Source organism: Stegodyphus dumicola, chromosome 2 (genome assembly GCF_044657685.1).
Source record: "Stegodyphus dumicola isolate Sdum_Otavi_A_Nest chromosome 2, ASM4465768v1".
Classification (NCBI taxonomy): domain Eukaryota; kingdom Metazoa; phylum Arthropoda; class Arachnida; order Araneae; family Eresidae; genus Stegodyphus; species Stegodyphus dumicola.
Genome location: NC_140769.1, coordinates 260110189 through 260125214, shown reverse-complemented (window position 1 = coordinate 260125214; position 15026 = coordinate 260110189). Strand labels below are relative to the sequence as shown.

At 35.5% G+C, this 15026-nt stretch overlaps 1 protein-coding gene across 2 annotated transcripts in view; it reads left to right on the top strand.

The window, feature by feature from the left end:
- Positions 1-15026, top strand: part of LOC118186893 (WD repeat-containing protein 47-like) — a 136426-nt gene that overhangs the window by 74398 nt on the left and 47002 nt on the right. For both annotated transcript variants that reach the window (XM_035357060.2, XM_035357061.2), the window contains exon 2: positions 5214-6983. In XM_035357060.2, coding sequence (XP_035212951.2) covers positions 5239-6983 — 1745 coding nt within the window. In that variant the 5' untranslated portion in view covers positions 5214-5238. The remainder of the gene's footprint in view (positions 1-5213; positions 6984-15026) is intronic.

Below are 15026 nucleotides of genomic sequence, written 5' to 3'. Positions count from 1 at the left end.
TGGAGTCCAGTTTTACATTAGTTTTATTACCAAATTCGAACGTGAATAACCCATCGGAAGATCTAGAAATGGAGCTAATTAATTTAAACTGTGGTGTGAATCTTATTCAAAGATTAGAAGATTCAAATCTGGTTGAATTTTCTTAGTACTTGGCAAAAGATAAATATCTTCAGTTTCAATTTTTTGAAATAATAATAATCGCGTTGTTTGTGAGCAAGCACATTTACACATGTGAACGGTTTTTTTCCGTAAGTCTGAACCAGACTGCCGATGAGTATCTACAGTTTGTGATAAAAGATATTGTCTGGTAATTTTCTTCCAAGATTACAGACCTTCTGTAAACGGAAATGCCAAGAGATATTATAGCTGAAAGGTGGAGTAAGAAGTTAATAATTATTTACCCACAAATAATGTATTTTTTCGTGTGCGTCATAGGAAAACCTAATAAATAAAAGAACTACATATTGACTGTCATTATTTATTCTCAAGTTTTCGCATATTTCTTTTTAGTTTAAGTAAGCTATTTAACAGTTACTTCAGTATATTTCAATAAATGTCAGACTAAAAATTTTAATATTTAGCAATCAGTGCATTTGAATTGCAAATTGTGACCAACAGAAATTTCTTGCGGATACCAACTTTTAGATTTCAGGCAGAAAATAAGTACAAATTTGAATTTTTTCTTTGCTTCATTTGCATGTATGTTTTGAAAAATGTATAGTAAATTTTTAGCCCAAGGGTCGTTAGCCCAGAGGAGTTATTAATTTCGTTTTGCGTCGAAGGCTTTAAATTTCCGTTTCACTTTTCAAATTGTTGCCACCAAATATTATCGCCCTGTATTATATTTAAAGAAATTAAGTGATGAAGAATGCATAAATGTATATGTGTTTCTCGCATTGTAATAAAACAACGCTACCTAGAGCCATCAAATTCTGTATAACGTTATCTTCCACAGTATATGGACGTCTTGGAAGCCCGAATTTGGAATTTATTTTATTCTTTTTCATATTTTGTAACACTTTTAACGAATTTTTAACTAACTCAACGATTTCAAAGCGAGCAATGGCTACACTATACGGAGGGGAGAATATTTTTATCTCTAGCGCGCGAGACTGTGTATCGGAAATTCTAAAGATATGCGCAGTTTAAAATTATTTTGAGATATTGCTGTTGAATTGAATTTAATGGTTTAAGTGCAAAGAACAAGATATTTAATAAATAAAGGCAACATACAAAACGTTAAAGGTAAAGAAATCAAATACTGAAGAATATGCTTAAATGTAGTATGTTTCTCGCATTGTGGTGAAAGAAGGGTACCTAGAGCCATCAAATTTTGAATAACGCAATCCTTCTCTGATTATGAGCATCTGGAAGCCCGAATTTGGTGTTTGGTGTATTTAATTATGGCAAAGCACACTAGGGCTATCTGCCTAAGAGGAGGGATGCCTTCGTGGAGGACTTTCTAAGGGAAACTGGCTCGTATACACGTTACACATGGGAAAAACCATGAAAACGCCCATGCAGCCAGCCCGTTCGCGAGATTCGAACCTCGGACCGAACTACCAGTGTTCAGCGATTTTACCGCTCGGCCGCTGGTGGGCCCCGAATTTGGAATTTGTTTTATTATCGTTTTCATATTTTGTAACACTTCAACGAATTTTTGATTAAGAAACTAACTCAATGATTGCAAAGCGAGCAATGGCAATATTGTACCGGGGGGGACACATTTTTATCTCTTTGTGCTAGAGACTGTATATCGGAAATACTAAAGATATGCTCTTTTTAAATGATTTTGTGATGTTGCTGGGAAATTGAATTTTATGGTTTAAATGGGAAGAACATGATATTTAAGGAATAAAGGTAGCACACAAAACGTTAAAAAAACGCCCCTTTGGGCGCAATGTAAAATCTGAAAGCTTTCAGTTTTTTTTTAATTATTTAATTAACAAATTTTGCTTCATTAACCAAAAGAAAAAAAATTTTTTTTTAATTGAAGCCCGTCAGCTACTTTCATATTGTGCATTTGGCCCGCGTGCAGTTTGAGACCGCTGTCTTGTATAATTACGCGCGATTTTATTTGGAAGCACGAAGCTGAAACAAGTTGTACGTTAAAGAAACTTCACTTTCATTACTAGTAGTTCCGCAATTTTACTTATTAATCTGGTAATTTTTCAAAACATCAAATCTAGTATTCAACAACAAGTGTGAATAATCTTAACCAAAACAGATTTGACAATTGATGTTTCCTGTGAAATACGTATGTCTTGGCTTTTATTTTTATTTTTCTTACGTTAATCATTAAGCCTTATAAAGGTAACTATGGTAGTCTTTTGCTGTTTCTAAAAAATATATAATTTTAATAAGGGATTAAGTATTGTAGAATCATGTCTGTCTTATGAGTGTATTAACTATGATGGCCTGAATTTTAATATTAAATTATGCAGTAATGCTTTAGTTAACTTACCTTACCTTATTTTAAATATAACTGATAATTTTTATATATTATTTTTATTTTTATTTATTATATTTATATTTAAAATAAAATATAAATGATATTTTAAATAATATAAATACCTACTAAATGATTCAAAGATATGAATTTCATTGTGCAAGTTAAAAATATGTTCCTGTTTTAAACTTTTTGATGGTTTTTTGAATTAGCGTGCTTAAGACTAAAATTCTCGAACAAAATTATTTAAGAATTATTAATATAATTAATCATTTGAAAAGTGTTTTGATTGTATTAATAATTTTCAGTTAAAAAAATTGTACTCTAATAAGCGATTAGGATGAGAGATTTTATTATTCTAGAACTTCTTCTGAACACAGAAAAATTTATTTTTTGAGTGCTTTATGTATGGCATAATACCTGTACAATGCAAGAATGAAATTTTGTTGTGTGTGTCTTTTTTTATTAATTATTTTGGCTAATCTTTAGAATATGGTAACAGGTAGTTTGGCGACATTTTGGTAAGGCGATAAAGGTTACTAGGTAGGACTTTAGCAATAATCTGAGAAGTACACAGTTCGAATCAGAGATTATTTTGTCTGAGAGAAATGAGAGATCATGAGACATGTCATGTGACATTTTCCGGAAAATTCTAATGGGGATTTTAGCTAATAAGCACTTAGAAACAATTTCGCAGTTAAAGTGCAGAATCGCCCACTTATTTGTTTGCGCTTTTTACAAGAGTAAGAAGAATTGGATTTTTGTCAATTTTCTTTGACCTTTTAAGTGAAAATAGGTCGATGGGTACATGGATAAAGTGAAGAGTGTGCGCAATGCCATTTTTCTGCAATTCTGGGATGTTTTTTTAAGTGAAAATAGGTCGACGTGTACATGGATACCGTGTATGTGCAATTCTTAAAAACGCGGCAAGCAGTGGGCGATTCTACACTTTCTCCCAATTTCGTACCTAATCTTCGTCATGATTAAGCACTTTTGTTCCATAAAAGTTTTAGTATAAGCGTAATTCGGCTAGCAGATTGTTGGAAAGAAAAAGAAAAAAAAAAAAAAAAAAAAAAAAAAAGAAAGAAAGAAAGAACATGCCTTTACATCGTGAAAACAAAATGGCGTTCAAAAAATAATCTAGCAGGTTGCTGTAGCAGGGTTGGTCGCCAAAGTTTCGCCAAAAAATCGCCAAGTTACCATAATGTAAAGATTCACCATTATTTTATTAGTTTATATTAAATGTAAACTCAGATACTTTTTAAAACGGGATACAAACAAAACACACTTGCGAGAAAAATTCTAATTGTTTTTATTCAGACATATATATGTATTCGGTTATTAAAAATATCAAATGGTATTCTATGTTTCAGTTCTCCCTGAAAGAGTCTCGTAAATTAATTAGTTACTAAAAATCTTAATGTAATTATTTTAACTCTTTGTATGTAGCAAATTTTAGCACAGTTAAAGATTTGGTCTTCATATTTTTTAGTTTGCTAAATATATACGGTAAAAAGTCAGAGATCCGGAATCATCGGAACTTCGGCGATTCCGGTGTTTTAAAATATCTTTATTTTCGATCTTTAAATCTAGCAAGATGTGATATAGGCATGGCAACATTTGGGCGTCATTTATTGTTTAGATCAGACAGAAAAAGGTTAACACCACCGTCACCATCTCAAAAACAAAGTGAACTGGAAATGGCAAAATTAAAGTAAAACAATTAATGAAGATTTCCCTAATTAAAATGAACCATTCCAAAAATTGGAAACTTACCCATTATACGTAAAAAAAAAATAAAATACCTTTAGTGAACAAATTCTTAAAATGGAAAATAAACTTATATAAATAAAAAAAATTGAGAATAAACTACAATGTAGCAAACATTTTTACACATAACTTTGCGAGAACCTTCTTTCAGACACTAGTTTGAAACAATGAAGATAACGTTTAGAAGTTGAGACGGCCAGGGTTGCCAGTTTGGCTCTTTGGCGAAACTAAAAATCGTAATCAAGAAAGGGATCTAGGGAAATCTTTATTAATGGTTTTACTTTGCCATTTATTCCTTGCTTCGAGCAGAACCAGAGTTTTCGGGTGAACTGTTAAGATCAAAAAAATATATTATTGGAATGATTCATCAACTAATTCTAGGTATAGAAAAGCAAGGATTTTCTTATGGACGAGGAATTGTTATTAATTTCGATATATCCTCCTCCTGACGACGTTATGTCGAGTTGATTGGATTCCTCTTCTTTCATGCTTTTTTTTTTTTTTTCTCATTATTTATGTGTTTCTATATGCACTTAAATTAAATTACGTATTTAAGACTGTACCTGCATGTCAGATGCTAATATTAATCAAACTATATACTGTCATACTATTATGTATATGATTGAATGTTACATGTATGTAATTCTTCTAAGAATTCATAAGTATATACATTTACTTTTTTTAATTATTACATCTCTTCTCACGTTTCATATGTAAAAGCGTGGTTAGAAGTTCCTTAATTAAAAAGCAAAATGGTGCTATACTTACTATAAAAACTAATGTTTCTCTTCTGCTTTCAATTTGTAAAAAATATTTGTTTGTTTAAAGAGATTTATTTCCAGAAGTTAATTTTCTTTGAAGGAAACTTAATTGAATAAAAATGAACCCAAAACTGTATTAAGTATTAAATATTCAAAAAGAATGTTCCAAATTTTAAAAATTATAGTTTTATATTTCAAATAGTCTCTGAAACCATTTTTACATATTCTTTCAGGTTTGCAGCTCGACGGCATCCAATAATGCCTTCAGCTCATTTGACTCTAAAAGAAGAAGAAGTGATAAAACTTTTATTGGAATTCTTGTCCAATCGAGAACTAAGCATATCCCAATTGTCTGTTGAAAGGGAAACTGGAGTCATCAATGGAACATTCTCTGATGATATTTTATTTCTCCGGCAACTCATCCTAGATGGCCAGTGGGATGATGTTCTGGAATTCGTGCAACCGCTGGAAGGAATTGAGAGTTTCGATTCTAAGCAGTTCCACTACATTGTGATTAAACACAAGTATATAGAACTGCTATGCATACGTTCAGAAACTGGTATATTCCAGAATGTAGATGTTGCAGTCGAAGAGGTGGTGAAGAGTCTAGCCGATCTCGAGAAATACTGCCCTTCGAAGGAAGACTATAATAATCTGTGTCTGTTGGTGACTTTGCCTAGGCTATCTGATCATTTCGATTATCGTAACTGGAACCCAAGCAATGCGAGGGTCAACTGCTTCAAAGCTGTTTTCCCTCTAGTAGAGAAGTTTTTACCTTTGGATAAAAAAGGTGTCGAATCTCAGACAGCTAAAGGTGATAGGTTAATTCAACTAATTATAAAAGGGGTTTTATACGAATCTTGTGTGGAATACTGTCAACAAAGAGCTACGTCGTCATCTTCTGAAATGCAAGAAATGGGTTTTTCTCACATACTTAATGGTACCGGTTTCAGTGACTCTGATCTGAGCTTGCTGTCATGGCTTCAGTGCATTCCACCAGAAACATTTTCGTATCCTTTTGAACAAAAGACACTGAGTGTAGATGTTGAGCAATTAGATAAACCTTCTCTTGAAGCTTCATGGTCAGAACAAATACTAGTCACTCCCATCAAACCAAAAATATTTCCTCACTCAGCTATGCCCTTCACCCGACTCCGGACATCTGATTTCATGTCGAAATCCCTAACACCCAATCTCGATGCTCTTGGCCATGGACGAAATTCGATGGCTTTTTCTGTTGGAGATCTTTCCAATATGTCGCGTTCATATGCCGGCTTTCATCTCACGGGCAAGAAAGCCATGAACACTTCAGTGGATCGCCTTTTCGAAGGTGGTGACGTCTTCAGCACAAGTTGTGCTGATCTCCAATCCGTTCTGGATTCAACTCATTTATCGTCAAAAAATAAATTTACAGTTCCCCCCAAAATAATGGAACATGTTAGTCCCAAAGCGGACGATAATACTGTCAACAAAAAACATTTGCCCGATTCCACAACTTTAGAAGAAGATTCTTTAAAACCGGCTGTCTTGAATGATTCAACCAACATACCAAAAGACTTGCCTGGAAAATCTGTGTATTTATCAGATGGTCATAGTGTTTCAGATTTGTGGAAAGAATTTCAGCGGAAGCAGCTAATATCAAAAAATGCACAGAATGACACATCGTATATCGAACCATCAATCATTGCTCCGGACTATCCGATTTCATCTACACCTGCAGCAAAGTTGCCCCCAGCTAACGCTTCACCTTTACCCAGCCCTCTTTCCAATCAAGCTAAAGTCCATAATGTTGACAAGTTTCCCACCAGTACGCCTAAGCCTCCAGTGAATCGAAATATGAATCATGGTTCACCCATCTTGTCAAGGAATGATGACAGTTCTCTGGATGGGTCTTCGCTGAGGTCAGTACCTTCATTAGCCAGGAATATGAGCCCGGCAATGAATAATACTTGTGAACTGGTGCAAGCGACGAATGTCAATGCTTCATATGAAATGGCACCGAGGTAAAAAAAAAAATACTTTTTTTTGTTGTTGTTTGTTTGTTTTTATTTTAATAATTTTTTATTTAGATTTTTGTGCTACATTTTCTCTACTTAAGCACGTATAATAACTCTATATGTATAATCTTGGTGCTACTTTGGTAGACGGTTGCACGGATTTTGGCGATTTCTTTTTGGCGAGCGATACGACTTATGGTAAACCCATTGCTAGACAAGTTATTTATGGTAACCGATACTTTGTTGTCATTTTATTTAAGAAATAATGCGTTTTATTATGCATAAGTTCCGTGTTTTAAATATTATTTATGACTTCTAAATAATAAAAATGAATTTAATTTTGCATTTTTATTTGAAATAAAAATTTTATTGTTTATGATATTTTATGGAATTTTATGTTGTGAGTGATGTAATGAATGACGTCACATTATTTTAAAAGTAATTGGTTTTAATATCTATAAATTTAATCTAATGTTTTAAACATTTTTTATGGCTGTTAAATATTAAAACACAATTTAATTTTGCATTTTTTAAATATGATTTTATTATGAATGATTATTTAAATAATTTTAATTCTAGGCGTGATGTAATCAGCTCCCTGATTGGTTACTGAATATTTGTGCATTACCGCGCCATTTAAAAATTTTACTTTTCATCTCTTCGAATTCGTCAGATTTCAAATATCTCTGTTTCGAAGATGAATGTTGTTAGTGGTAATTACCAAGAATTATTGGTATCGGCATAAAAAAATTGCCGTTTGAGACCTTATTTTGGCCAACCTGGATTTCCTAATCAAAGATTTATTTATTGTTACAAGGGTCAGAGGAAATTTATTTAAAATATTTGAAGGAAACCTCGCTAATTGCTTCTTCAATGAAGTGCGAGAAATGTGGATAACAGATGAAGATTTTTTTTTTCCTGGTGCTTATCAATATGCGTATAGTAAAATGCTTAAAAAAATGTAAGTACATATTTTTCTTTTATTATTGTATACTTCAATTTTTATTAAAAATTTAATACATATTTTTTAAAATTTCCTGAGATATTTATTGTCACATGTTTTAATGTTAAATAATTATATCCTATAAAACTTATTTTAAAGGATTTGAATTTAAGTAATTGAAAGATTTTAATTCTTTTAAACGTTGGTATGATGTTTTCAATTCAATATTCAATTTAAGTAATATTTTATTTCAATTAAATGTTGGCGCAATGTTTTTATTCTATTATATGAAAGTAATAATTTAACCTTACTTTAGCATTTTATACTCTTAGTAAATGTATTTATTTACATTTGTCAGCCATCTTAATGAAAACAACGTTTTCAACAAAAAATTAATCCATTATTTTTAACGATATTTATTTTTTTTAAGTTTCGAATACTTTACTATGCGTGAAATACGTAAAAACAGCATTTTTCAAGATGGCTGACGACTGTAAAAACCGCGCCAATGTAAATCGCCAAAAATCCGTGCAACCGTCTACCAAAGTAGCACCATAATCTTTCTCAGTGTGTTATGTTAGTTTTCTATATTTTGCAGTGTTCTTTTTACATTCTTGAAAATTGTTTACATGACTGAAATATGCGTTACGCTAGTTATTATGAATATCTGTAAGCTGTTATGAGCTGTTTATGTATGTAAAGGAGGAAAGAAAATAGAGGAAAACAGTGACGTAATTACTTTTTCACGGCAAACATAAAGTGTCTTTTTGCAAGAAAAAATTGGATGAATCTATTGTAAATAAAGAGTGTAGTACTTAATGTAAAATACTATAAGAATATCTCCTTAAAACTTAGCTTCTTAAAAACTTTTATCTCTACGTCGCCATCATCTCGGAGATGATATACTTTAAATCCATTATATAATTATCTCGACATTTTTGGAAACAAATGTGTAAACATTTTAAACACAATTTAAAATGCTACACTGAATTTTTCCAATATATCTTTCTTCTTCGTCCAGTAATGGCAGAAGCATGAGTCCAAACAGCTGTTAGAACTTGATGACTTCACGTGTCAGTAAACATTTAATCCTGCGAAACTTTTTGTAGGATTTCATGAAACGGTTGTTTCCTCGGTTTTTAAACAGGAATTTGTCATTGCATTTGGTAATACTGCGTCTAACAGCTTAAGTCCTTTTAGTTTCAAAGTTATTGCCAACCTGTTGACGAATCACAGCCATTATTCCTGAGCTTTTTAACGGTTCGTGAGTTCATCCTATTTAACTTCTGTTACTTTTGTTTGAGGAATTTTAATGGAACTGAGCCATCATACGAATAGTTCATTGTCTCTTCATTAGCTGCTGTGAAGGTGGATGGTTATTAAGGGAAAGCACACTATTTGGTCTTCCGAAATCAATACATTACCAGAAGGTAATATATAATTTACAGCATATGTTTCCACACACATTTAATGCTTTTGTGGGGGACTCTAGTATTTTATTGCAGTATTAAAAATTCGAATCCTGTTGACTATTTTTTAATGTGATACTTTGGCAGTCGGGCAGATCATTGAAGTTTGGCATGAAAACCCGGACATGGCTGAGTGGCTGAGTGGCTGACAGCAAAGATGATGACACCGAAAAATTTCATTTTTTAAAACTCCATAGCTTTCACTTGAAATGACAGATCATTATTCTTTCAGATTCTCCAAAAACTACATATCCAATAATGATTTAAATTAAAATAAGGTTAAGTTTTCGACGCCATAATTATTTTAACAAAGGAAAGAAGAAGCGACAGAGCAACGCAAAGGTCTTATTGCCGCGATGGCAGGGAGCAGTCTCGTGAAAAATGGCGCGAACTCTTCATTTATATAGCAGCGGTTACGTAACATGCCAGAATGTTCTCGAAGGTACTGGTCTAGGGGGAGATTCTGAAATTGCGAAAGTTAATTAGAGGTTGCCTGTTCGCGTAGAGCAACGCCATCGTATTTTTTAACATAAGAACATTCGTGTTAAAAAAACTAAAAAAAAACTAACAACATTCTGCATTTCGTGTATTCCATAGCATATGTACTGCGATATGCCATGTAGACCATGGTACATCGCGCAGGTTGTGCTTTTCCGAGAAACATCTAGAGGGCGAGAAACCTACCCAAGACATGTGTCCAACGTTTTCGGCTTCCGCTGAAATAGTTTTCAAGCATGTGCACCAAATCTGAGGCATTTATAACACTTCCATTTGTGAAAACACATCATCCATGTTGCTTCTCCCCCCCCCCAATGGCGAGTCCAAACCGTCCACAGACGTTCGCCACTATTAAGGCCAGAAGTGGTGGTCGTCTTGTTATGGAAGTACCTAATAGGTGGGCCACCTTTGCCTCCTATGAGAGGACGGACAAATACAACGAGGCATTCTCCGGGATTCGAGCCCAGGCTTTTTGGTATCGCATTCGGCTTCCCTAACCTCTATACCGTCTGGGCGGCCATGTTGCTTCTCGAGACATTCGTATCATGAACGTGACGTCAACGCCTCCAGATTGTACGATAACGTCACTTCATCATCTCCAGGTTATACAACTCGAGTGGGTATACTGGCCATGCGGTTCTCATGTTTGTCTTCTTTCTTTTGCATAGGCCTATTCTGTAAAAATCCTGGCGGGGGGGGGGGGATTTTTTTTAATTTCTTGTAAACAGTATTGAATATGGAAATATTAGCATCTTTTATGTGATGCTCTCACTTGGGCAAATCCAAAGCATTTATGTGAAGAGTTTCAGTACCACGTTTAAAAATTGTACTTAACGAAACCATTTCTATCATTTTGTTAAAACTGTTACTATGTTTTCAAACTCATTGTTCTCTTTGGTTGTAACATAAGCTTGGCCCATTGTTCACAGAAGAGTACGTTGAAAGAAGGGTGATGATAGATCGTGATTATAAAAGCTATCTTGGAATCTGGATTTTGCAACTAGCTGGCAAATAATTGCGTATCGTATACCAATTGATGTGAACTTCCGTTCAAATGCTTTAGTTATCGACTGTTTAGATGAGGAGGAAAACTGCATGATACACTCAAGAGCCAAAACATTATGACCAGCCCTACATTTTGCGATGAACGCACCTGGATAACGTGGAAGGCACGTGATCAGGTGGAAGTGGTATTTAACTGCTGCTGGAGAGTCTGAAGAATCATTCTTTCACTTACTTCTGTGTGTGATGGGAAAGGCTGCGGATCTAAGCGACTTTGATAGAGGGCAGGTTGTAATGGCTCGAAGGCTCGGAAAAAGTATTTCCGAAACTGAACGTGGGTTGTTCGCGATCTACAGTTGTTAGTGCGTATGAAAAGTGGATGAATGACGGTGAAACCAGCAGTAGACGACATGGTGTTGGACGTCCACACGCTATCAAAGAAAAAGGTCGTCGGAGACTGTCTCGCATGGTGAAGCAAAACCGGAGCCAGACAGTGACTCAGCTGACAGCCGAATACAATGCAGGGCCAAGTAGAAAAGTATCGGAGCACACTGTTCAGTTGGATATGGGAACACTGTTGGATATGGGGCTACGCAGCAAACGTCCTACTCGTGTGCCTTTGCTGACCAAGCGTCATCGCCAACTACGCCTGCGCTGTGCCCGGGAACATCGCGATTGGTCCATGGATCAGTAGGAAAGAGTTGCCTGGTCAGATGAATCACGGTTTGTCATTCATCACGCCGATGGCCGTGTCAGGATACGCCGTCTTCCAGGCGAACAGTTGCTCCCTCAATGCACAGTAGGTCATAAACAGGCTGGTGGTGGCAGTATTATGCTCTGGGGGACGTTCTCTTGGGCGTCTCTGGAACCCTTGGTTGTGGTAGAGCAGACCATGAATGCTACAGGGTATCTGAACATCATTGCGGACCAGTTGCACCCTTACATGGCCTCTGTTTCTGTTTTTCCAGCTGGAAATGGAATGTTCCAACAGGACAACGCCCCGTGTCACAAGACTACAATTGTGTTGGAATGGTTCCAGGAACATGATGCTGATTTCTAGTTAATGTCCTGGCTGCCTAACTCACCGGATCTCAATCCGATAGAACACATTTGGGATGTCATGGGACGGCAGGTCAGAGGTCAAAGACCACCAATTCGCAATATCTCGGATTTGCGTGACCGTTGCTTCAACATCTGGTACAATCTGTCTCCGGCCATCTATCAAGGACTTGTGGCATCCATGCCAAGGCGGGTTGAAGCTGTGTTGGACGCCAAAGGTAGCCCAACTCGTTATTGACAGGTGGTCATAATGTTTTGGCTCTTGAGTTGAATTAGAGCAATATATTTGGAAGTAAGGCTGTGACAAGAAGACTCAACTAGAATATGTTAGCTATAATGATGCTTTGATTTAGCAACCCGGCTTTTCTGACGGCTTTATAAATATATTTCGTAAATATATTCATAGATTAGGAATGGTAATGAGGATTTTGATCTTGAGTGTGAAGGTAATAATCTTAATAAGGAAAGGAAAGGTATTTTAGAATTGACTTTACAGGTGTTATAGTCGTTGTAAACAAGGATTTTAAACATTTTATGCTACTGAAGACTATTTCAGAACTCCAGTACTATACATAAGAGTCATTCGGTTTTTCAAATCGAAAGGTAAACTGTCATATAATAATAATTTTAGATAGCTTTTGATTTAATTTAAATTTGTGCCTCAATGCACATCAGTAAAAATATATAAATACGTTTGAAACGGAATATCACTATTTATTTAAATTTTAATTCCCGTAATTGTATATTGAATATTTAAAATTATAGCTTTAATATCAGTATTTATTATCAAGTATTTGCTTTTCTTCTTCGTATTATTATATAACTTTTATCATCCCGCGGATAAAATCAAAAGTCCTTAGAGGTGACCTCATAATGAAGATTAACTGTAATAGGAAAAATAAGTAAAACCTTTCATTGTAAGCGGGGCACTATTGCACTTACTTTCTCTATCATTCCATTCAACTCCACGTTAAGTTGACAAAATATGGCATTTTTATGCAAAAATCGTGTGACATATTCCCTAAATAAACCCTCTATTTGACTTTAGAAGCCGGTTCGCTGAACTAAAAATATTTTAGGAAGCTACTTCCTGTCGAAGCGGTATAAACCTGTTAGAACTTACCACTGGCCTGGGGTAATTTCTTGACCTCTATCTTTTTAGCGTTTAGAAAAAAAAATTTACGGTAACCCCGCGGGAAATAATTGAAAATGGTAGAATGAAGAAAAAATAGTGGCTGTAACATATATAATTAATACTTTTGTCTTTGAGACATTTTTACTGCATGAGAAGGTGAGTGGAATACTGACAGAATATACAAGAAGACGAGAGGATAATTACGTTTTGAGGATAATACTCTTGCACGAGATAAAAATCTAAATTTCCTTTTTGAGTTTTGTACATCTTTCTTTTGACTTCAGTGCACTTAGCAGAAGCACGCGTCGGATTCGAGCAGGAAAAAATGTTTTGTCCCACCCTTCAGATCATTCCTGAACGGCATCTTTAACATCATTATTGTCGCTATGAAGTGAACTAACTATGCAAATACTGCTTCAGTTTTTGAAACAAAAATTCGGGTCTGATAGATATGCTGGATAAGGTGACATATGGTGGGAAATCTGAGCGTTATGTTGTTGTTGTCCATGTATTTCATAGAAGAATGGACACCAGAGCCTCACGGAGGTTGGATATCTACTGCCACCCCAATTTTGAGGGATAGCACCCCGAGGGGGAGGTCCGAGGATCTTCCACTTCTCTCTCCTGCTTTCGGCTCGACATATATTTAGAGTGCCCCCATGCCGCACAGACTTTACAAACATCCATGCTTTCTCCGGGATTCGAACCCGGGCCCTTCGGTACTGCAGTAGGCTCATCTAACCACTAAACTGTCTGGGCGGCTCTGAGCGTTATGTGCTGGAGCATTATGCAAAAGCAGCACTCTTCTACTGAGTTTGGCACGATGTTTTATCTTTATGGCTCTGAGCGTTATGTGCTGGAGCATTATGCAAAAGCAGCACTCTTCTACTGAGTTTGGCACGATGTTTTATCTTTATGGCTCTGAGCGTTATGTGCTGGAGCATTATGCAAAAGCAGCACTCTTCTACTGAGTTTGGCACGATGTTTTATCTTTATGGCTCTGAGCGTTATGTGCTGGAGCATTATGCAAAAGCAGCACTCTTCTACTGAGTTTGGCACGATGTTTTATCTTTATGGCTCTGAGCGTTATGTGCTGGAGCATTATGCAAAAGCAGCACTCTTCTACTGAGTTTGGCACGATGTTTTATCTTTATGGCTCTGAGCGTTATGTGCTGGAGCATTATGCAAAAGCAGCACTCTTCTACTGAGTTTGGCACGATGTTTTATCTTTATGGCTCTGAGCGTTATGTGCTGGAGCATTATGCAAAAGCAGCACTCTTCTACTGAGTTTGGCACGATGTTTTATCTTTATGGCTCTGAGCGTTATGTGCTGGAGCATTATGCAAAAGCAGCACTCTTCTACTGAGTTTGGCACGATGTTTTATCTTTATGGTTTGCCGAAGTTTTAGTCAACAGGTTGAAGTAATAAACACCTGTTATAGTGGTTTTATGTCTTATTTAAACAATAAGAAGTTGTCTTCATTTTAAAAAAAGGTGCTCAAACTCTACCCAACAGATTTCTGGGCTCTGACCTTGTGAGATAACGGACATCCATTTTGTTTCTATATCTCCTCTCTTGTTTCGTTTCTGGGTAACAGGTTCGAAGTCATGTTTCATCTCTCTCATCAGCGGTGAATAAGACATTTTATCGTCATTTCTGATTGAGAGCATTTCTTGAAAATATTTGACCCCATGTTTCTGCATTTCTGTTATCAACATTCTGGGTACCTTATTACATCTCTAGCTTTGCATGTAGGATTTTGTCCACTCATTTTTAACATAACACCCATCTTAGAAACTGTCACTCGTCTCTTTTCTATTGCGTATTCTTCACTTTTAACAGATATTCTCTCAGTGATAACAATTTGTAAGTTAAGTAAGACACTACACTGCCCATATCCCAGTAGTGAGCCTCCATATTAGGTGATAGGCGGAATACAAGC